We start from the raw sequence: 23,071 nt of genomic DNA on the forward strand, positions 1-23,071 counted from the left end.
ATTGATATTCACATTTTCATATTTTATGAATTAAATATATATTTTAATAATTTATATACTCTGCTTGTCAAAAGCTTGGACACATCTTCTCATTAAATGCTTTTTCTTTATTTTTACATTGCAGATTCTTATTGAAGGCATCAAAACTATGAATGAACATATTTAGAATTATGTAGTAAACAAAAAAGTGCAAAATAACTCAAAACATGTTTTATATTTTAGATTCTTCAAAATAGCCACCCTTTGCTTTGATTACTGCTTTGCCATTCTCTCGATGAGCCTCATGAGGTTGTCACCTGAAATGGTTTTCCAACAGTCTTGGAGGAGTTCCCAGAGATGCTGGGCACCTGTTGGCCCTTTTGCCTTCACTCTGCGGTTCTTCTCATCCCAAACCATCTCGACAGGGTTTAGATCAGGTGACTGAGGAGGCCAGGAGATCTGGCACAGCACTCCATCACTCTCATTCTTGGTCAAATAGCCCTTACAGAACCTGGAGGTGTGTTTGGGGTCATTGTCCTGTTGAAAAATAAATGATGGTCCAACTAAACACAAAATGTGATGGGGTGGCATACCGCTGCAGTGTGCCTTCGATTTTGAATAAATCCACAACAGTGCCACCAACAAAGCACCCCCACACCTCCTCCTCCATGCTTCACGGTGGGAACCATGCATGTAGAGACCAACTGTTCACCTTTTTTGACATGGCAGGTGGAACCAGAGATATCAAATTTGGACTCATCAGACCAAAGCACAGATTTCCACTGGTCTAATGTCTATTCCTTGTGTTTTTCAGCCCACACAAATCTATTCTGCTTGTTGCTTTTAATTAGAAGTGGTTTTCTAAGACTTAGTCTAAGTCTTGCCCTGTCAAGATGCCAATGTTCACATTTTGGACAGAGAACACAGGTGTGAATGGCCATTGTGAGCGACCATCTTTGAACAGAGGGGGTGGCTTACGGCACCAACTGTCTGCCATCTATAATCCAGATTTGAGATCCCTCGCCAGACGCTTTAACACCCACTCACATCCTGGGCCATTTGACCTAAGTAAATAATATGATAGGGTGGGGCTAGGTTTCACCCAAAACCTTGGCTGATTGTGACCCACACCCATTTTCACACCTTCGCTCATGTGATTAGGCATAGGATTAATCAGGGGTCCATGACCTTCTTAGGGACACTCCCAATAGGATTTAAAAATCTTGGACTCTCCATCAATTGCTCTTAGAACTGAAGACGTTTCTCGTATGAGAGGTGAAACGTCTTCAAGGAAACTCAAAGAAGTCCAGACACTTTTCTTTCCAAGCTCCTTAGACTACAGTGACCTGAATGACTGAGGACCTTCACAGACATATTGCCTTGCACTTTGTGAGAAACACCCTTCAATTAGTGCAGGAGCATGAAAGGGAATTAGTAGTGGTTTCTTAGCAGCTATTTGACCATAAAGGCCTGATTCGTGCAGTCTCCTCTGAACAGTGGATGTAGAGATGTGTCTCTACTCTGACTATGTGTGGCATTTATCTGGGCTCTAAATCTGAGGTGCTGTTAACATGCGATTTTTCTAAGGCTGGTGACTCAGATGAATTTATCCTCAGCAGCGGAGGTGACTCTTGGTCTTCCTTTCCTGGGGCGGTCCTCATGTGAGCCAGTTTCATTGTAGGGCTTGATGGTTGACTGCACTTGGGGACACATTCAAAGTTTTAGTAATTTTCTGGACTGACTGATCGTCAGTTCTTAAAGTAATGATGAACTGGTAAGCACATCCAGCAAGATACTACGACCTCTAACTCATGATTCACTGGAGTGGCCTAGTGTGTGCAAGAAAAGGTTTCCCTCACTTTTACATCACCAACAACCTGGACTGTTTGAATGAACAAGGTGGGGTTCATGGTTTCATGTTGGTTACCATATCCTGTTTGTCAGCTCCAACCCATCAGCTCATTCAGTTCTAAGCTAAAAACCACCAAAACCACAAAAACTATGAAAACTACACATGCCACTGGGCTAGAGTACTACTGATCTTACCACAGCCACGTGTGTTAAAATATAAATCTACTTATGTGATATGCTGATATCCATTAATTACGGTAAGTAGTTGAAGTCATCTCCAGGTCTGATATTAAAGCTGTAAACACCATATATAAGAATCCATTCATGACAAAAAGCACTTTGAGAGCACAAACATCCGCTAATGGAGCTCACTCTCTGTGCAGTATTTACTTTACAGTAGCATGACAGATGTTTACTTTGATTACAGACATTATGGAGGAGTAGGTAATGGGCAATAGATATTGATTTGTAAATAAATGGAAATAAATATCTTATTGTGTAATGTTATACTACAGTATATTTTTAACTAACTGGGCAGCTCATTATTTTTCTTGGGAATAATTCCTTCAAAGGTAAAACACATTTTGGTTTGAACTTGAAAGAAAGGCAGATGTGTAATATAAAGGTGAGCGGTCAAATGTAACATGATATTTGGATGTCAAATATAATGTTGTCATTAAAATCAAAGGCAGCAGAATTTCAAGTACAGTTTTAAAGATAAAAGGCATTTTATGAATGTTTGACCTTATTTGAGCTTGAATGAGAGGTCAGGGTCAAATGTGACTTGATATTTTACCTCTTTATATGGAAATTTCTTTATGTTGACACCACACATTTGTTTCCTACACACTGTTTATTTCTAAATATGCCGATTTCTCTGTCTTTATTGTCCATCCCGAGCCATCTTGGTAACAGTGCTAGGCGTTATTTGCTTATTGTTTATTTGGTTATTAATACGTCTGTATTAATAGTCACCAATGAAATTAGATTAAAAAATATGTTGTTCTCAACATTTTACAAACTTCACCACGTGTGCTGTTGCAGAAGTCATTCCTCTTGTGCCGACGGAAAGCTGAGAGAATGTATAATGTTTTGACAAGTGTCAAGTGTGACGTGAGCCCCACCGGAAACACGCTGATGGCAGTATGAAATTAAAAGCACAATTTAATTAATTAATTAATTTTTTCTCCAGAAAAAGCCAGGATTTTTTAAAGACTATAAATAAGTTTGAAAAAGACGTTTAGAGAGATATTTATAATGAGACAAACTTGAACTCCTGACCCTCTGGAAGACCGCTTCATTCGCCGCTGGAGATTTTATTTTGAAACTTCTGATCTGTGGCTCTTTCGATGTTACTTGACGCATGCGCATTGTTAGCAACCATGTTTCGAAGCCAGGTGCACAACTGTATGTAACCTAGAAACAAAGGTAAATTCTCTTTAACAGCGGGAAGGGTGTTGCGATGTGGGTGTTGTCCGGTGTGGATGAGAGCGCAGCGTGCTCTGTGGGTGACGCCCGCCTTGTTATATTCAGTGCAGCAGCAATAACAACCAGCAACGGCTGCTAGCTAACCTAAACTTCCTCCTGTGATAAGTCCGTTGCCTCGCTGAACCACTGTCTTCTCAGTATTTGTCTGTACAAGCCTAGGCAGTCAGGTTACAGAGAGAGGTAAGAGCTGGGTCTTCCTCGTGACGTGATATTTTTGAGTAGTTTTATCTCGTCACTGCGAGTTTCTGCGGGAAGAAGCTAGTAGCCACCCCCAACCTTGTACGTGTCAACCTTGTTTGTGTGTCGTTGGCGGTCCTTGAAGCCTCGCTGTAAGTCAGTGTTATCATCGGTTTAAGTGAACTTTGATCTGGTTTCATTCACCGTCTGTCCTCCGTCCTAGTCCTAGCCACATGTACAGCTGCTCCTTTCACTTGCAGGACTTTAACGCTGAAGGTTAGTCGTGCAAAAATTAATAACATAACAAGCTGATTATATTCATGTTTTCATCAACGGAGGATACAGTAGATACGCGTTATATGCAGTGAATTGCCTTTATATAACATAACACAGCTTACCGTGTTGAACAGTTTATGAAGTAATTTCACTGTGCACTTGTGTTTCTATGTAAACTATTGGAGCAGTGTGGGATAAATGTGCTTTGTTTGGTTTTTAAAGTAGGGCACAGCATTACAGAGCAGGGTGATTTATTTAAAGATTTTTTCCCTTCCCTGTGATCTTTCCTTTTTTCCCCCCCCAGTATCTGCAGCAGAGGACTAGTAAGGAAACACCAAAACAGGAAGTGATTTCCAATAGTCACAGCAAGACTGAGAGGTAGCTTGCTGGACATTTCAGAGGATGGACTAAGAACCAAAAAACAAACAAGCAAACAAACCCTAAAAAACTGAGCCACATTAAGAGTCCCCCTTTTGGTGGGGCCCGCGGGGGGCCCTCAGGCAGCAGGAATAATGCCGGGCAGCAAGCAGCCACTCTGGTGCCTCTTGTCGCAGTTACGTAGCCGCCAGGAGCGAGTGGTGCTGACCCGCAGTGAGAGCCTCCCGGGGGAGCAGGTGCTGAAGATCACGGTAACGGAGACTACGGTGATCGAGGCAGAGTCCGGGGTGTCCAACTGGCGCTCCATGACCTATCTGGGTCTCTGGTACTTCTTCAGCTTCTGCACCCTGTTTCTGAACAAATATATACTGTCGCTGCTGGAAGGAGAGCCCAGCATGCTCGGTAAGAAGTAGTAAAATCATTCTGCTGCTTCTAACACTGATTAACTGCAATAATCACAAGATAAGAAAAGTGCACCTCAGTCATGAATCTTAAGATTAATGAAAAGCCATTGTGATTCAGATTGATGAAGGGCAACTTTCACATAAAACTCAAGAACGGCTTGCTGAGACAATACTTATTGTTTTAGATTGTAAAACTACCAGTGCAGCTGTGGGTAGGTGGTTTGGTGCATTCAAGGAGATTTTAATTTACCAGTAATGAGGACCTGTGTGCAGTGGCGGTCCTAGCCTGTTTGGCGCCCTGGGCGAGCACTCCCTAATTTTGCGCTCCAGTATGAACACCCATCCCCCAACCCGAGAATCACCACAACATAACCTAATAACCTAACCTACACCTTAGTTCACAGATTCGCTTTGTCTAGGGTTTATTTCTGGCATTTCACACAACCCAGGATTCAAATCATGAATACATGATGGACTTGGATTTACAACGTTATGAATGAAATGTGCTCTATTTGGAAGCAGCCGGGCCCCTCCCCTTTCGAGGGGTTGTGTGTGAGACTTTAAATCATCAAACTCTAAATTCTAAATGTTAAATTGTTATTGATCCCTTTACCCCTGGTCCTAAAGTGTATATTTATTTTTTTACTCTTCTTATATATATATATTGTTTGTTTACTTGCACTGCTGTAACAGGAGCCTCGTCGTATCGTCTCTCTATATACTGGACTGTATGTAGCGGAGATGACAAAGTTTACTTTGACTTCAGCAGCGAGCAGGCGCACCGATGGCTCTTGCGCTCACTTTTCGCGTATAGAATTTCGAAAAAACATCGGTGCAAATTACAAGTCTGTATCATGATGTCTGGTGTTTTCGTGTTTGTTGGTTTGTTTTTATTTTGTTTTACTTTGCGAGTTGGTTATTAGATGCTGCTCCAGCCAGCCAGAGAATCCCCCGCCGCCCCGCCCTCTCCTCCCTGTGCCGCAAGCAGCAGGCGCACCTCGCAAACGGAGGGCGCCCTTACTCCCAGCAAATGGGCGGTAGAAAACCGATCGGTGCCTATGCCATTCCCACTATGCGCTGGCTGATGTCAATTTTTTTTTTTTTTTTGCCGATGCCCGTGATGCCACCCCCACCACGATGCCGCCCCGGGCAACCGCCCGTGTCGCCCGTATCAAAAACCGCTACTGCCTGTGTGTGCTAACTGTATGTTCATGTGCATACCATTTTTGTTTGTTCAACTATGAACCGCGCCTGAGCTGTTATACAGGCCATTACAACATGCCAAAGCAACGTGCAGAACAGCACAGCCAAGTGAAAGGTAGTGTGACAAGATGACAGAAGTGAAATTGCAGTGACACAAATGATCAGGTGATCTGAAGTTCAGTTTAAATAGACAACTGTTTATCCCACATCAGTCTGATGTCAGCATTTTTGGCATGAATGGACCCTCATAGTCAGACAGGAAACATTCATTACAGCAGTATTTTGAAGTGTTTTCTCCCTCATGAAAATTAATGTCTGCCTTTGTATTTTTTTGTGTTTTTTAACTGCCATTTTCTTGCTAGGTGCTGTTCAGATGCTCTCCACCACAGTCATAGGCTGCTTAAAGATGTTTGTTCCCTGCTGTCTGTACCAGCACAAGTCCAGAAACGAGTACCCCTCCAACTTCATCATGATTATGCTGTTTGTTGGACTTATGAGGTGAGATTGTTTGCTATCCTGTAAATATGCAGATTAATAACAGATTGAATGCATGCATTTGAAAGGAAAATAGACCTCATTGAGAATTTTGTGTTTTGTTTTTTTTATAAGTGCAGCGTGATAAGAAATTACTCTTGACTGTTGTTGCAAGTTCAGCACAGACGCCATCATTGTCTCCACTTGCAGGTTCACCACAGTGGTTCTGGGCTTGGTGAGCCTGAAGAATGTTGCCGTGTCATTCGCTGAAACAGTGAAGAGCTCGGCGCCCATTTTCACAGTCATCATGTCAAGACTGATCCTCGGGGAGTACACGGGTAAAGTTCACGTTGCTGTGCTGGCTTCAGGGCGTGTCTTTCATATGCGAAGGAACAGTGAACGCCTTATTGGTGTTGGCGTGCCTGGGTGTAGTCAGACCAGTTAGGCAGCCGCAGCTCTGGTTGCTGGTTTAGTTTAGATAAACACGGGGATTCATTTCACCTATCCCTTTTGTGTGCAGGGCTGTGGGTGAATCTGTCCCTGTTCCCAGTCATGGCCGGCCTGGGCCTCTGCACAGCCACCGAGATCAGCTTCAACATGCTCGGCTTCTCCGCTGCTCTCTCCACCAACATCATGGACTGGTACTGGAGCACACAGCACAGCTTTTCCACCAGCGGTGTATTCCCTACTTTGCCCTAACTCTTGTCTCTCTGATCTCAGCTTACAGAATGTATTCTCCAAAAAACTGCTAAGTGGAGACACATACAAATTCAGGTAAAATCATGCTTTAATTTAAACGGGTAGTCTCACTGAGAGCGAGGTCTGCCTTTCAAGAGAGACCTGTGTACAAAAAGCACATACATACAAATAGAGACAAACGGCACATTGTACATGATCATAACTGAAGAAAAACAAGTGCAAAATGGATAATTAAACCCTTTAAAAGACTTCAGTGAAAGCATTTAATGCAGCTTTTTGACTCTAAGCTGTAAAAGGCTGATGGGGTAAACACACAGCTCTTTTTTTTAATTTTTTTTTTTAAACTTGGTTGTGTTATTTCAGCCCTCCCGAGCTGCAGTTCTACACCAGTGCGGCAGCAGTCATCATGCTCATACCTGCCTGGCTGTTCCTTTTGGTGAGGCAAAACAGAAGTTCTTAATTTCCAGACTTGTTAGGCCCTACAATGCTTAAGAAAACAAGCGGGTAACTTTCTTGATGGTTCTGTTTAATTTCCAGGATATCCCCACGGTTGGGAAGAGCGGACAGAGCTTGATCTTTAGTCAGGACATCATCCTGTTGCTGCTTTTCGATGGTTGCCTGTTCCACCTGCAGAGCGTCACTGCCTATGCGCTCATGGGAAGGATTTCTCCTGTTACTTTCAGGTAGGACACAAAGTCAGAAGCACTTTATCCTGCATGCCATGAGTTTCTTGGAGGCCATAGTTCCTGCTACAGTTAATTAATTGATGTATTTTGAACCGCCCACGCTTAGCTTAGTAGATAACCAAGTTACACCAGTATCATCTTATCTTATCATCTCACCGGCACTGACTAAAGTCTGTTCTCTGCTGTACTAGTACAGTACAGCACAGCATCGATTTGCACCTCAGTGCTGTCTCTTTACAATAGACAAACCAATCCATTAGTGAGCGTATCTGAATCCACAAAGTCCAGCGTGTTTGGCTCCCTATCCCACCTGACAGATGGGATGTGTGCTGCAGATTCCAAAATAGCTTCAGTGAAACCACAAAATGCTTAAACTTTACCGTGCTCTGCACAAGAACACTAGAGACAGCAGCAGAGATGCTGAGGCGGAGCGTGCCCAGTATGGGAATGCTCTTAATGAGCTCGTGCACATATCACTGTATATTTCCCAATATAGACCTTTTAGATTCTATAGGTGGAAGTTATTAAAGGGGGCCTACTATGCCCATTTCCAGCTCCATATATTTTTCCTTGGGCTTGAGTTGATTATTTTGTATATGCTTCACTGTTTATAGCGGGTCTTTGTGCAGGTATTTTAGTTCCATCTCTCTAAGGCGTCCCCTGATTTAGCCCTTTTCTTTTGATTGGTTGTGCCCCACTAACAGCAGCTTGGTGAGGCTTGGAGAACATGTTAGGGATCGCTCCTTTCTTTGACATCACACAGAGCCGAAAGAAGAAAAAAAAATGAGAGAAGGAGCTTTTAAAGCAGTCTGATATGTCATGAAGATAACTTATATGTACGCTGAAATTAAGATTGGAGACTGTTTAATCTGAGAATTCACCGTTCTAACATTTATATGCAGATCATAAGGATGAACATATAAAAGTCATATTAAGAAGTTTAAACTGGATGAATTTGTTGTTAGCCCCAGTAATAATCATCCTCATTCTTCCTCAGTGTTGCCAGTACTGTTAAGCACGCCCTGTCTGTGTGGCTGAGCATCATTGTGTTCAGCAACCAGGTAACCATCCTCAGCGCCACCGGGACCGTCCTCGTGTTCATCGGGGTCTTCTTGTACAACAAAGCCAGGCAGTTCCAAAGAGCAACCTTACAGGCCATGGCTGCTGAGCAGAACCACAAACCCCTTCTCCACGACCAGGACTTCAAAGCCTCTCAGTCTCACTGAGTAGCCCGCTCTTAAAGCTGTAGTGCTGCCTGAAATGAACTGGAAGCATCAATAGTTCACTCCGGTTCAAGAGCTTCTGTCTTTCAGGGTTCCTTCAGTGTCACTGTTAAAGTAAACCATTTGATGGCTTGATGAGCTGTGGGTGTGTGACCGAGCAGTCAGCCATCAGTCATCCTGTGGAACATTCTCACCAGTATTTCTTTGTACCTGACCGGATTACCACTTTAAGCCTTTTTGATCCTTTCTTTGTCTTTTATTGGTCAGTAAAAGGAAGCTCAGGGTGTTTTTCCTACATTTGCATTCCATTACAGGCTAGTTTATCTCTCATCTGTGGTATAGCAGCTACTAAACGCATGGGAACTGCAAAGCTCGGACACTGTAAGATTAAAAATTTTGTAGTAATGTTAATCTTCATTGTATAATCCAGTGTAAAATGTATCTTAATAGCGTCTGAGTGTAGGGCTCCAGTGCCCGAGGTAGGAGGCCTTTTTTGAGGCTTGTCCAGCCAAAGCTTAAGACTGCTTTACACGTTAGTAATCCATGTGTAAAACACTTGGATGCCACATTATTGCATTCTGAGAATGCTCATCCTCTATAACGTTATAGCTTTTTTCACTTTTTTTGTTTTGTGTACACATAAAGCTGACATGACCACTGATCCACGCTGGGACGGCAGCCCTGTTAATCTAATCAGGAAAAGAGGACTGAAAGAAGGAATAAATGGACAAGCTGCTGTTTTTATACATTTATAACCTTTTTAAAAAACAGTTTATTACAACTTGAGTTTTATTTCTGTAGTTCTTGCCAGTGGCTATCAAGCTTTGTGTCTAGCAGTGCGCCAGCTGTATTTTTATTTAATTTTTTTTTAAATAAACTGTAAAATCAGCACTTGAGGCGTTACTGTGAGTGTAACTATGTTCCTTTGATCACTTGGTTAACAGATGTTTATGCATCTTGTTATTTTTGGTGAGTTGTTAAACAGAAATGAATTTTAAACTGAAATAAATGAAACACTACTTAATAAAAGAACCACAGCTGCGGTAGTTTTCCGGAACCTCTTCGGTGGGCACCATATTTTGTGTGCCTGCTAATCATCTGCCGTAAACATGGCAAACTTCCTGGTTCGGCTCTGCTTGCTGCAGTTGTAAACACTCGGTTCTCTTATGTGGTGACAGAAACTTGTAAATGCTCACTTTTGATTGTTCCTCAAACTAAAGGAATTATTTACCATATGTGGAAAACAGCTGATGCTTTCCAGGCGTTCTGTTTTTCTTTGTGGATCTTTTCCTGTAGAACTTACTCCACATTTTGCATTTCTAGCATTTAAAAACCCCACAAACAACAAAAATAAAACCCAAGTTGCAGTAAAAACAAAAGTCATCCTGTGCTTGTCACTACAAATTTACACAATCTCAGTTCCTCCTTCTGTCCTCGCTACTTCTAATTTCAGCATCCGACCTGAAAGTGGAAGTTCCTCCACCCGTATGTAGAAAGTCGTTCTGACCGTACCCAGGACATGTCTGTCTTATTCAGTTCCAGTTTGACCGTTCTTGCTGTGCCTCGAGAAGCAGCTTTTCTTCTTCTCTTACATGTTTGTGGCCACAGTTTAACCACAAGAGCTAACTGACTTGAACTTTTTGTCTTTACATTGAAAACATTTTTTTTTTTCTCCCGTGTGGGCTCTGATTGAACATTCAGACGTTAAGAATTGATCTTTTTATACTAACCTTCCACTTTGAGTCTTTGAAATGCTGCTTCAGGAGGCAATTTTCAACATGCAGATGCTTTTTTTTCAGGCTGTTGACCAGGTTCAAAGTGTTGAGGTAATGATGAGCTGTGTTTGGAACTGTGCAAATCAAAGGTGTAAAATATTTTGCAGAGGATGTAAAAATGTTTGATGGACACTGTGCAGAAGATTAAAGTATTTTCTTTCACTATGCCGCCTGTTTAATAGTATCATGTGCTGTTAATTTACACACAGTGTACACGTATCCTGATTATGGTAATGCACTCACCAGCCACTTTATTAGGAACGCCCAACTACTTTGAGTGGATAGGCAGGCTGCAGTAACTCTAATAATTTAAAACCAATGTATGCAGAAGAGCATCTTTGAATGCACAACAGGTCTAACGTTGAAGTAGATGGGCTACAGAAGCAGAAGACCATAGTTGGGGCCACTCCTGGCTACAATTTGCACTTGCTCACCAAATCTGGACGTTAGAAAACTGGAAAAACATTGCTGAGATTACTGCAACATTCGGATGACAGATCCAGAATTAGGCATGAACACAGAAGCTTGAGTACTGCTGACCATGTCCATCCCTTTATGACCACAGCGTACCCTTCTTTTGATGGTTGCTTCCAGCAGGATAAAGCAATATCACAGTCTCAAACTGGTTTCTTAATCACGATGAGTTCACTGCACTTAAATGGTCTCCATAGTTACCAGATCTCAATCCAACAGAGCACCTTTGAGATGTGGGGAAACGGGAGATTGAAATCAGGGATGTGCAGGTGCATGATGCTATCACATCAATCTGGAACAAAATCCCTTAGAGTTTCCAGGTCGTTGCCCAATCGATATGTTTCCGGTATGTAAAGTGTATCCACTTTTTGCACGTGTGCACAAGATTTCTTCTTGATAGTTATTTTAACACTGAGAAATATGTTGACAGAGCACTAAAGCATCGTCTCCTAAAGTAATAATTAAATCTTTCCTCGCCAATATTTACTTTTCTTGCCATAGCCTTTTCTGCTCTTGGGCCAATCCTTGAAGCACTGTACTTGTGGACTCAACGTTTTATACAACATCTGTCACTCACCCAAAAAACAAACTCAAAAGGTCTTTTTTATGGAGTCATTTCAAGTCATCACTTTTATTGTGATATGCTGTTAATGCAGAAATGTTGACTGTAGCAGTTTTGATCTAAAGTGTGTATACTCGTGTAGCAGGAGGCTCACTGGCAGCAGCTAATCTTTCCTCACCAGTAGGTTGAATTTAAAGTGTTCCCAGGTTTCTGATGCTTTGACTTATTCTACAGGCAGTTTAAAAACAGCATTTAGTAACTGAGAACACTCTTTATACTGAAATCGTCTCAAAGATATTTTATCCTTGAAGTCAGTGTCTCCATCCCTTTACTGTGAAGAGTGACTGGCTCGTGGTGGATAAAAAATCTTCATCAGGCTCTCGTAGCTGAGGAATGTGACAGCGTTGACCGGAAATGCTCTCAGGCTGTTCAGCAGGAGGCCTTTGAAAAACACCCTCACTCCTTCTTCCCTCACGCTCACTCTCATGCAGTGCAGGACGCCGCCGTACTCCCGCCCGCCGGCCCCCGACATCTGGAGCCGAGCTTTCACGACGTCCATGGGCGTGGCGAAGGACCAGGTCACCACACCTGCGAATCCACCTGCCACCAATATCACAAAGGTGCCTGAGGACAGAGAGGCAGAACTAAGACAATACTGAGGAGTTTTCTAAACGAATAGTTTTCATTAAACTATTTGCCAAAAAATGTGCCAACGGTTTTCAAAGCAGACTCTCTCGTAGAGCCAAATATGAGGTTGATATAGTAAAATATCCATGTGGGTTAATGTGTGCAGGGAAGATTTTAATGAGACCTTAAAATCAGGATCCCTGAACATAAAAGTAACTTAAGAAATAAAGATGAATTTTCATGAGTAACTAGATATTTATATTCAGCTTCATCATGTGTGTTCACCTCATTACTGGATTCATGCGCTACAAACTGAAAGCCTTAAAGATTTAAATGACTAATTCCAGTTGAGCAGCTTTTGTGAGATGAAGTCCTTTTAAAATCTGTCAGAATACAAGAAAATATCCCACTATGATATCCAGTATTATGTTATGATTGTGACCTGGCTCTTTGCCATCTTTCCTTAAATCTCTTATCTGGTTCTGAGCTGCAGTCAGTGAACACTCGGAGGCCCCCTTGTGGTCAGATGTAACATTGCATGAAGAAAACCTGAATTTCTGTGAAAGCAGTGATAATCCTGTTGTTTCAGCATTTACTTTGGCAAGAGCACCAGCTTTAATTGTTTAATACAGTTTTTGTCTATTTGTTTGTTTTTTCTTTTGTTCTCTGTGTAACAGAGTTAGAAATTAGCTTAATGAATTTCCACAAAATTGATGTGCTTTGTGAATAGTTGGAGCCACCTGGTGGACAAATACCGCAACTGCAACTGTTTCAAATTGCTGCACAGCGCATGCCTCAGCAAAGGAAAATACTCCCAAGCTGGTGGTAGGTGCTTGTGAGCGCCAAAGTCTGTCCTAATGCAGTCACACTGATGCAGTAATGGCTGATAAAGTACTTCAAACGGACTTGGTTGAGATTCTTCTGTAGGTATGTTTGTATCTCGTGGCTTGCAGCTAGAATGTTGGTGTGAGCAGTGATTTTTGCAACGTGTGTGGTCTCCTGCAGCTCTAACAGATGAAGCTTTGTGCATACACGGTTGCATGGCAGTGACATGTGCAACCACAGAACATCAGGTGATCTTACCTGCACCAGGCCTGAGAAGCAGCCAGCAGTGAAGACCTGTGCAGCAGAGGCCGGTTTGCCTCGACTGCGCTGAGACTTAGTGAGGTAACCTAAAGCATTACTGTAACAGCCAAAGACAACGGAGTTGGTGATGCCAGTGGTCAGCACAGGAAATGCCATGCCCTTAAAGAATCCATGGAGCTGATGTGATTAAAGCATAAAGGATCAGTGCTGTCTTATCCCAGTGGAGCATTACACTACTTCACGTCAGTATTTCTTGCAAAACAATGTAGGAAAAATGTGGTACCCACCCCTTCATGAGAGTATGTTTTAATCACACAGTGAAATATCCCTTTATACACAGACTGGGCTTGGAGACGTACCTACAAATGTAAGAAGAGATGTAAAATAAAAAATAAGAAACAATTTGTGCATTAAGTCATATTTATTGGTTTCAAAGTGTCATGCAACCTTCACAGTGTCTAACGGATGTCCTACTGCAATTCCCAGTGCACCTACAACAACCAACAACAACATTTTATTTCTCCACAATCAGACAATTACTGCTCTGTGTTACATTTTCTGTTGTTCTCTTAAAAACAGGATTTTCCTACCTGAAATGCTCCCAGCTAAAAATTCCAAGAGAGGCATGACTTTTACAGTTTCAAATCTGCAAGAAAACCACAGTGTTTCAAAACTCATAAAGATAAAACCTAAAGATGCAGCTTTACAGCTGTCATAACTGAAGCTGATTGGTCTGGCAGTCAAGGAGGTTAATGTGTGACTTATTTTAGAAATGGTACTCTATGGGGGTTGCATCAAAATCAAAGTCCAAGGTGAAAATCCCACAACAATTTTTTTTCATGGCTCAGAAAATGGAATTTTCAGGAGTGATTGAGAACACAAACATATGGATTCTGGCCTGAGTTAAGGCAGTATGGCATTTCACACACATTCCTCACAATCTATTATTATTTACGATCATCTGACAAACAAAAACATTTATTATGCTTCAGTAAATGAACATAAAAGATGGTTTTTAGGGTTGCCAAAACAGTAAATGGCAGAGGTGTGGACTCGAGTCACATGACTTGGACTCGAGTCAGACTCGAGTCATTAATTTTATGACTTTAGACTTGACTTGAAAAAATGTTCTAAGACTTGTGACTTGACTTGGACTTTTACACCAATGACTTGGGACTTGAATTGGACTTGAACCGGTTTACTTGAAAAGACTTGATATTTTACCCCAAATATAAAATTTAACATGCATATTATATGGAGATTGAAAATGTGACGTCATTCACGGGTAGAACCGCAAAGGATTCTGGGAACTCGTGGCAAGCGGCACTAGCGCACGCAGGCTTTCAATTAAAATCAGTCACACAGCGATAAAAAGAAACACAAAAATGTCAAGAAGCCGTTGTATTATTAACTGCAATAGCCGGTCGCATGACAGCCACGGGAAGCCGACGGGTAAAGAGATCGGTTGTTATCGGATTACGTCGTTGAAGAGAAATTGTTCGAGCCATGTTTCCGAAGTAACAAAGAGGCGACTGGATTGCAGCCATTCAAAGATCAAATATAACGTCCTAGAACACTCCAGCTCACAGGTTAGTCTGCTCCAAGCATTTACACAAAGGTCAGTCTGCTGTTGTAGTTAATGCGTCATTTTTCTTAACATAATTGGTGATATAGGTTACAAGCAAGTCTGGCGCTGAACAGAAATCGTCGCGCTATGCTCCTTTATTTATTGTGCATAAATAGTAAATTGTCCTGACACAATATTGTGTTTCGCTTCTGTTATTATGGTACATTGACAAAAACATATACTTTTATTCACAGGATAAAACAGGTTTTTTGTATCACTAATTGTCCAGTACGATTACAGCATACAGTATTGTTGTCACTGCTACATTTCTGTGATGCTACCAGAAATTATTTCCACTACTAATTAATTACCGTTGAGCTCAAAGGTTATATTAATAAACGGTTAACGAATGTGTATTTATGATGACGATTTGTGAGACTGGTAAACTTATGATACGTACGATGGTCTTTCGTTCTACACGGTGCATTTCAAGGTCCTGTACCCATCCGTCGGTAAACTGTACCTGGGCTTGTTGCAGTGACCGGAAGTTACTAAACTTCATGAGTGTATGCACTCACTCCAAGAACCGTATGATTATAAATATGCATATAAATATGCTAAGATGAGATAGCTGACTTCATCTAACTAGCAAATGTTTTCCAGGCTACGTTGGTGATACAGTTTTTTTTAATGTGTATGATATTTTTGTCATGCGATTTTAAAGCTGGTCCTACAACCGCATCCAAGAATAACATGCAGCTTATCTCAGAACTGTCGGTGAAAATTATTCTTGGAGCTAAGTTTAATTGAGCTGCATTTTAAAGAGGTGCAATTTCACAATTTGTGTATATTTTCTAAGTTCACTATTTTGTATGTGTTGAGAAAAACACAGATTTTAAAATTACATGGTCTAATATTTACATTTAGCATAACTGCAACATTATTTTTTCGTTTGTTTTTTTTAAAGACTCGAAAGGACTTGAAATTCAAAGTTTCAGACTTGTGACTTGACTCGGACTTTTACACCAGTGACTTGAGACTCGACTCTGACTTGCCTGACATTACTTGAGACTTGACTTGAGACTTGAGGATAAAGACTTGAGACTTACTTGAGACTTGCAAAACAATGACTTGGTCCCACCTCTGGTAAATGGTAACCAAACCTTATAATTTAGCCAGGTTTAATCTTTGTGGAATGGTTAAAATACAATAGTGTGTTCAGGAGGACAGTTCGCTTTCCAGTTCTTTCTTCTTCTTCTTTTGCATGGTGTTTTTTAATATCCAGTTCTAGAAAAAAAAAAATAACAGCACCTTGCCTACCTTTAGAGCTGTAACATCCTACGAATAAATTTGTTCACAACTCATGTCATTCTTCGCTCTGCGGTCAGAGTATCCCATGGACATAAAAGCCCACTTGTGTCACATGAGGATTTGGCCGCTTCCCAAGATCGCTTTAAATGTGCAACAGAGAGTGAAGAGGACTGCCCCTCTGTTGGTCTTCCTTGGTCTCCTTGTGTTGGTCTGGAGTTTTGATCTCCTCCATACCTGCTTCATGCCCTGGTGGACGGGGCTGTGGCTCCCCACACCCTCTAGCAGATCATTACATGTAGGAACCTTTTAAAAACAAGCGCGTTCATGCTCACAGGTGTACACACGGGTGCTCACACACACAAACTACACCCTTTTTGGCTCCTACCTCAAAGCAGGCACGTGCAGGGAGGGGGGGGGGGGGGCTAGAGGGGCTTGAGCACCAGCAGAGTGAAGCTGACCCCCCACCCACTTGAAACGTAAAGGCAAATAGGCGGAGCGGTTAGTGCTACGTTTGTGCAGATTTGTGCAGGTAAAATTAGCGTTTGTGCTGCTACGGTTTCCGAGATATTAAACTTTATTTTATAGGTCATTCAAAGGTCACCATCCCCCCAGACTGCTCCAAAACAAACCAAAATGATCTACTTTTTTAGTGCTACGTTTGTTCTGATTTGTGCAGGTAAAATTAGCGTTTGTGCTGCTACAGTATCTGAGATATTAAAAGTTATATTTTTTGCTGATGACATCACCATCCCCCCAGACTGCTCCAAAACGGGCCAAAATGATCTACTTTTTTAGTGCTACGTTTGTGCAGATTTGTGCAGGTAAAATTAGCGTTTGTGCTGCTACAGTTTTTGAGATATTAAACTTTATTTTATAGGTCATTCAAAGGTCACCATCCCCCCAGACTGCTCCAAAACAAACCAAAATGGTCTACTTTTTAGTGCTACGTTTGTGCTGATTTGTGCAGGTAAAATTAGCGTTTGTGCTCCTGTGATTTGAGATATCCTGTTATGGTTTACTGCTGAAAAATGTCTTTTTCAAATGACCTTTCACTTTGTGTGTTCACTTGTTCAATAAAGTTCTGTTAAAAAAACCCTCTTGTTGTATTTAATAAGCTAAATTTGTAATAAGTGTATTTTTTTTTTAAACTTCAATTTCTTTACTTCAATCACTTTTTGTTCATGAAACCACGATGCAAATGCTTGAGTATTTATTTTTTTTAGAGTGGATTAAAAAAACTTTATTGAAAACTACATTTGAACATTTTACACTCCCATGAACACTTTTTGAGAAACGAACAAGCTAGCAGTCTTTTGCATCAAATACACATTTTCTGGCAGAAAAAACTATTTTTTGGCATTACTGTGTCTGAAGGATTCTTAGAACAGCGTTCATCTGATTTCTGAACAAGGTAAGCTTACATTTAAAATACTGAGGTTTTAGTTACTGAGTTAATACATGATATAGCTAACTGTCTGGATCAAAAGGATTTTTTTTCAATGTTAAACATTTTCAAAAATGTCCAAGAAAAAAGTTTCTAAAGCACTTTAAAACATGTAGTACACTGGACTAAAGTGCTGTACAGTACATGGGTTAAATACTCAGACTCAATTTAATAAACTCACAAATTCAATAGCTCCATCTTAAAAACAATAATTCCACAAAATATGAAAGTGTAGATTGGTGGAGAACTTGGGGGAGGGGTTGCTCCTGGCTGTATATATAGTTCAGAAATCACATTTTGCTCCATCATAATCAGTGTGTTGTTGTTTTTTTTTTAGATGCCTCGAAAGCCATCTGTAGACAAGGTTTCCATTTTTGCAGTTCTTTGCAATTCAAAAGAGGCCATAGTCCAAAATGGCAAAATAGCCACTCCAGCTGCATCAGTCTGGAAAGAGCTGAGTCAGCAGCTAGAAGACAAGATGTCAGCAAAGGCCCTGTACACTTTTGTGAAGCTAAATAGACACAACATCTGGTCAGCTTTGGAAATCAGTGATCAGGAAAGTAATAGTGAAGGAGAGTTAGATTCACATTGCATTTCTCCTGGACAAGAAAACTGTCAAGCTTTTGAACTAGAAGTCCCTTTTGAGGACTGGGTTAAATTTATTCCTGAAAAGGTTGAATACAATGACAAGTTTTCTCCTACCCAAAAAAGGGAATACACAATTTTGAAACCTGGCACTTGGACTCATATCATCAACGATCTTATATGGAAGAAGATCAAAAATACATGTACACTTGTGTTCCGTAGAGCAAAGGTCCATCCAACTGTCACCAATAAATATCTGGACATCAGAGGCGACTGTAAGGAGTGTCATGGCCAGTTAGAAATGTCATGTGACAGACAGCCAGCAATTAATAGTCCAATGGTGCTCCAGTGTTTCATGAGAAATACAGATTTCTCCCTGCACACTGGCCACTCCAAGCGGTTCATGTCTGGAAACCTGCGTGAACAGATCGCTAAAGAGCTGTGTGAGGGCAGAATGGAACCAGCTGTATGGAGGTCAGCGAGGGCAGCAGATCTGATGGATGTTGGAGATCCTGAGCCAAGCCACCTTCCAAATTTGGCCACACTGCGAAAAGCCAAACAAGAGAGAAAAGACTTGGAATTAGGAGATAAGGACCCCATTGCATCTCTGCAATTGTTAAAATATAGTGTTCCTCACAGTGGTAGCATCCGAGATATTGGACTGGACAAGTTTTTCTGTCACTACTGGAGTCAAACACAGATGCATGTTTATAAGACATTGTCAAAAAAATCTCCCCCAACTGTGTGTTTTGATGCAACCGGTTCAGTTGTGAAAAAACTGCTGAGACCAAATGGCAAATCTGGCCATATCTTCCTTTATCAAGGTATTCTGAAAGAAAACAATTGCCCCAGTGTCCCAGTGGTGCAAATGCTGTCAGAGAAACATGATGTTAATGCCATCGCAAACTGGTTGACAGAATGGATTCGTGCAGGTGCACCTGTGCCAAAGGAAGCTGTGAGTGCCTTTTCTCTGGCAATTCTGGGAGCTCTGGTCAAGGCTTTCACTCCTCATCCTGATCTGAAGTCCTACCTTAATGAATGCTTTCATGTCCTTCTTGGAACCCAGTCTGCCAAACTCCCCCCTTGTTATATCAGGGTTGATGTTGCGCACTGCATCAAGATGATATGCCAGTGGGACTGCCTGAAGAAGAAAACACATCGTGTTAAAGATTTCTTTGTCAGGTCATTAGCAAAACTTCTTCAGTCTCAATGTTTGGACCATGCAAAACAGCTCCTACATGCTATCACTGTTGTGGCCCTCAGTGAGGCAGAAGGTGATGACAGTTCTGGAGCCCCTCTTCCTTCAGAAAGGTGCAAGAAATACTTGAAAGCCCAAATTGCTCAAGACTCCATCATCATTCCAGATGAACAGACGGAGGAAAGTGAGAGAGTGGATTCAGTGGATGAGATCCAGACTGACCTACGACAGTGGGTAACAGAAATATGTGAGGAGAGCAGGTCACTTGCTGCAGCAAACGGGGATAGAGATAATATTCACTTTCTCCCTGAGATTATTCCTCATATAATAAGACTGGCAAGTTACTTGCCACTCTGGACAGGAATAATGGTCCCTCTCTTCCAAAGCACCAGCATCACAGCAAGTTCAGCCACTGTTGAAGCTGAGTTCAAAAACATAAAACATGGCCTTTTCAAACATGACAACTTGCCTCTTCGAGTCGATCGCTTCATTGCTCGTCATCTTTCATTCATCGAGGGAAATGTGCGGATTTGTTCTGCAAAAGAAAAGGTCAAAGATGAGGCAACAGTGGGACCACTGAAAGTCACAGATGCCAATTCTGGATCCATGACGACTCACAATGCAGAAGACAAAATAAAAATGGATGCTCACCCGTTTGTGGGATCTGATGCTGCCACAAACATTCTTCCGGCTGATGGGGATGCAGTTGAGAACTGGAGGGGCCTAGCTGTTCCACCCAAAAAAAGGAAGAGGACTTCCTACCTCTCTTCATGTACCGAATGGCTCCATGCAGATGAAACTTTTGGGGCCAAAAGAGTGAAAGTGGGATTATTAAAAAATGGAAACCTCCATCAGCCTATTAGATTAGGGGAATCGACAATCTCTGTGCTCAATACCTGTGCATTTGATGCATTTTTTCAGTGCTTATGTTGTGCCTTCTGTGACAGCTCCACATTTCAAAATGCTGTTCTGAAAGACAGTGAAAACCCAGTCCTGCAGCTGGTGAAAGCCATTGCCACAGATGGTGTGACCCAACAAACCTACAGGAGGAGAGCAGAGCTGCTTAGTGTAATGTTTGAAGCTGTCTCGTTGAGGTCTGCTGCGATCCAAATCGATGCTCAGTGCAATATCTCCGCTGTAATTGCTAAGACAATGAGGAACATCTCAAGTGTTTATTTTACCAAACACTGCTCCTCACAGCACTGCTACCTCAGCAAAGGGATGACAAGGGAAGTGCCATTTGTTTCTCCTGCCATCTCTGTCCTCAAAGAGTCTGGTATGGCTCATCTTGGCACGGCTGTGGAAGCAGGACTTGGCCTACCTGAGTCTACCTGCCTCAGGCCACTCTCCAATCCATCTCTGTGTCCATCAGAATTCAAAACAGAAGACAGCACCACAGGAAATGAGCTCTGTGCAGGGACAGTTACTCACAGCTACAACATTGGAGATATCGTGTGGATTGATACTGACCTTGCAAACCAAACAGAATTTCCACTGAATGAATTTCCCTCCAACCTGGTTCTCCAAGGAAAGTCGTTCACTTTGAGGGCATTAATTGCTTTCCATGGAAAGATGACCACTGATAGTTTGGGGCATTACACTGCATACTGCAGGAGAGCTCCATGTGTGTGGGAGTGCTATGATGACCTGGGAAATGGAGTGACAGGAGCATCTGAAAAGAAAAAAATACAACCCCATGCTGTGTTATACACAGTATAATGAGTGCTGCCTGCATTTTTCTGTTTTATTTGGTTCATTACAGTTACATGTGTTCAAATGGCTAGTGTGTGTTATCAGTAAGTTCAGTTTTGCACATAAAGTTAAAGTTCTAAATTAAAAATCTTTTAACACTCTTTTCTTTGTCAGTCTGATGCATATTTGCTTTTACACACCCAGTCACCTTCACCCGTAGCCTTGAAAGTACCCGTTCCATTTTTCCGTCAATAATTTTTCTGTATTTGTTTTGTGTTTACCTGGTGGCTTAAGTCAGGGGTCAGCATCCTTTTCATTTCAAAGGGCCCCTTTTCCCCCTGCTGCTACAAAACCTGTCTAGAGCCTAAAAAAAGAAAGAGCCTATAAATATCTAGAAAATGAGTTGTTGTATCGTGTAAGCTATGGAAATGTAAATAAAAATGCTTATTTTTAGATTTGATAAGACAATGAATCATCAAAGCTTTATAACGGAAAAAAGTATTTGTTAAAATGAAGCCAGCTACGTGAGTCCTTTCCATAATAATTGAAAATTAGGAAAGATGGGCAACCAACTTGAAAATTACAGTAAACAGATTTGAACCTAAGAAACATTAAATCACTTTTAAAAGCCTTGTACATTCAGTGAATAGTCAATGCAGATATTTCATTAAAAAAAAAACTGTTAACAGAACCCTTTCTTGTTGTCTTTATAATAAAAAAATGACTTACTTGGTCCACTTACAGTGGAGGGGCCGGAGAGCCACATGTTGCTTTAGAGCCGCAGGTTGAAGATCCCTCGCCTAGGTGCTGTGGAATATTCAGTTTTCTACACGTAGGTAACAACCTATCAAAGCAAACACTTCATTTTTTCTGAGACAGCTACATTAATAATAATGAACATATATAATTCAAAACAAAATCATAGAGGCCAACTGGGTATGTAAAAAATAATAATAATTTAGGTATACGTGAATCACTTCACATGAAACTCAGTTTTGCCACAGAAAAAATAAAAACTTTAGCCTACCTTGTGTACGTTTCTGCACTAGTAACAAAAGAAATATCAACCTTTCCGCTGAATAAATTGTGTTCCTAAAGTGTAAACTAATAAAAGTTAATATGCAGCAAGCCTAGAAAAAGTGCAAAACTCCACAGCTGCTGAAACTCACTGCCACAGACACTGGTGTTATACAGCGTAGGCCGTGATAATTAAAATCATTATATCTCAGATACTGTAGCAGCACAAATGCTAATTTTACCTGCACAAATCAGAACAAACGTAGCACTAAAAAAGTAGACCATTTTGGTTTGTTTTGGAGCAGTCTGGGGGGATGGTGACCTTTGAATGACCTATAAAATAAAGTTTAATATCTCAAAAACTGTAGCAGCACAAACGCTAATTTTACCTGCACAAATCTGCACAAACGTAGCACTAAAAAAGTAGATCATTTTGGCCCGTTTTGGAGCAGTCTGGGGGGATGGTGATGTCATCAGCAAAAAATATAACTTTTAATATCTCAGATACTGTAGCAGCACAAACGCTAATTTTACCTGCACAAATCAGCACAAACGTAGCACTAAAAAAGTAGACCATTTTGGTTTGTTTTGGAGCAGTCTGGGGGGATGGTGATGTCATCAGCAAAAGATATAACTTTTAATATCTCAGATACTGTAGCAGCACAAACGCTAATTTTACCTGCACAAATCAGAACAAACGTAGCACTAAAAAAGTAGACCATTTTGGTTTGTTTTGGAGCAGTCTGGGGGGATGGTGACCTTTGAATGACCTATAAAATAAAGTTTAATATCTCGGAAACCGTAGCAGCACAAACGCTAATTTTACCTGCACAAATCAGAACAAACGTAGCACTAAAAAAGTAGACCATTTTGGTTTGTTTTGGAGCAGTCTGGG

The 23,071-nt window shown here is 41.3% G+C and overlaps 2 protein-coding genes and 2 long non-coding RNA genes across 10 annotated transcripts; 1 reads left to right on the forward strand and 3 right to left on the reverse strand.

Moving 5' to 3' along the window:
• Window positions 1–3,185: 3,185 nt before the first annotated feature.
• Window positions 3,186–10,778, forward strand: LOC309697789 (solute carrier family 35 member E2A). Of its 4 annotated transcripts, none has more exons than XM_082519924.1 (9): window positions 3,186–3,258; window positions 4,076–4,551; window positions 6,119–6,254; window positions 6,441–6,568; window positions 6,751–6,871; window positions 6,951–7,004; window positions 7,293–7,365; window positions 7,467–7,612; window positions 8,613–10,778. In XM_082519924.1, exons 2-9 carry the CDS (start codon window positions 4,284–4,286, stop codon window positions 8,839–8,841), a joined length of 1,155 nt encoding a protein of 384 aa, XP_082376050.1. In that variant the 5' UTR covers window positions 3,186–3,258; window positions 4,076–4,283; the 3' UTR covers window positions 8,842–10,778. The 4 variants fall into 4 exon arrangements, with proteins under 4 accessions (XP_082376050.1, XP_082376051.1, XP_082376053.1 ...); XM_082519925.1 differs by lacking the exon at window positions 3,186–3,258 and adding an exon at window positions 3,265–3,498; XM_082519927.1 differs by lacking the exon at window positions 3,186–3,258 and adding an exon at window positions 3,505–3,647.
• An 863-nt stretch (window positions 10,779–11,641) lies between these two features.
• slc25a45 (solute carrier family 25 member 45) lies at window positions 11,642–16,330 on the reverse strand. The gene is made up of 7 exons (XM_082519822.1): window positions 16,250–16,330; window positions 13,953–14,008; window positions 13,810–13,853; window positions 13,650–13,721; window positions 13,089–13,539; window positions 12,719–12,763; window positions 11,642–12,273 (listed from the first exon to the last, which is right to left on the reverse strand). Exons 2-7 carry the CDS (start codon window positions 13,987–13,989, stop codon window positions 11,978–11,980), a joined length of 945 nt encoding a protein of 314 aa, XP_082375948.1. The 5' UTR covers window positions 13,990–14,008; window positions 16,250–16,330; the 3' UTR covers window positions 11,642–11,977.
• Window positions 16,331–17,449: 1,119 nt separating this feature from the next.
• Window positions 17,450–19,983, reverse strand: LOC309696672. 2 transcript variants are annotated; one of them, XR_014273579.1, is made up of 4 exons: window positions 19,937–19,983; window positions 19,508–19,689; window positions 19,300–19,410; window positions 17,450–18,813 (listed from the first exon to the last, which is right to left on the reverse strand). It is a non-coding gene; the product is annotated as an uncharacterized lncRNA (long non-coding RNA). The 2 variants fall into 2 exon arrangements; XR_014273580.1 differs by having other exon boundaries at window positions 19,508–19,976.
• Window positions 19,984–19,990: 7 nt separating this feature from the next.
• LOC309696684 lies at window positions 19,991–21,594 on the reverse strand. Of its 3 annotated transcripts, none has more exons than XR_014273586.1 (6): window positions 21,441–21,594; window positions 20,938–21,139; window positions 20,677–20,826; window positions 20,364–20,507; window positions 20,119–20,266; window positions 19,991–20,002 (listed from the first exon to the last, which is right to left on the reverse strand). It is a non-coding gene; the product is annotated as an uncharacterized lncRNA (long non-coding RNA). The 3 variants fall into 3 exon arrangements; XR_014273587.1 differs by having other exon boundaries at window positions 20,649–20,826; XR_014273588.1 differs by having other exon boundaries at window positions 20,364–20,826.
• Between the last annotated feature and the right edge of the window lie 1,477 nt (window positions 21,595–23,071).

This window comes from Aulonocara stuartgranti (assembly GCF_965226115.1).
Source record: "Aulonocara stuartgranti genome assembly, chromosome: 20".
Taxonomy (NCBI): Eukaryota; Metazoa; Chordata; class Actinopteri; order Cichliformes; family Cichlidae; genus Aulonocara; species Aulonocara stuartgranti.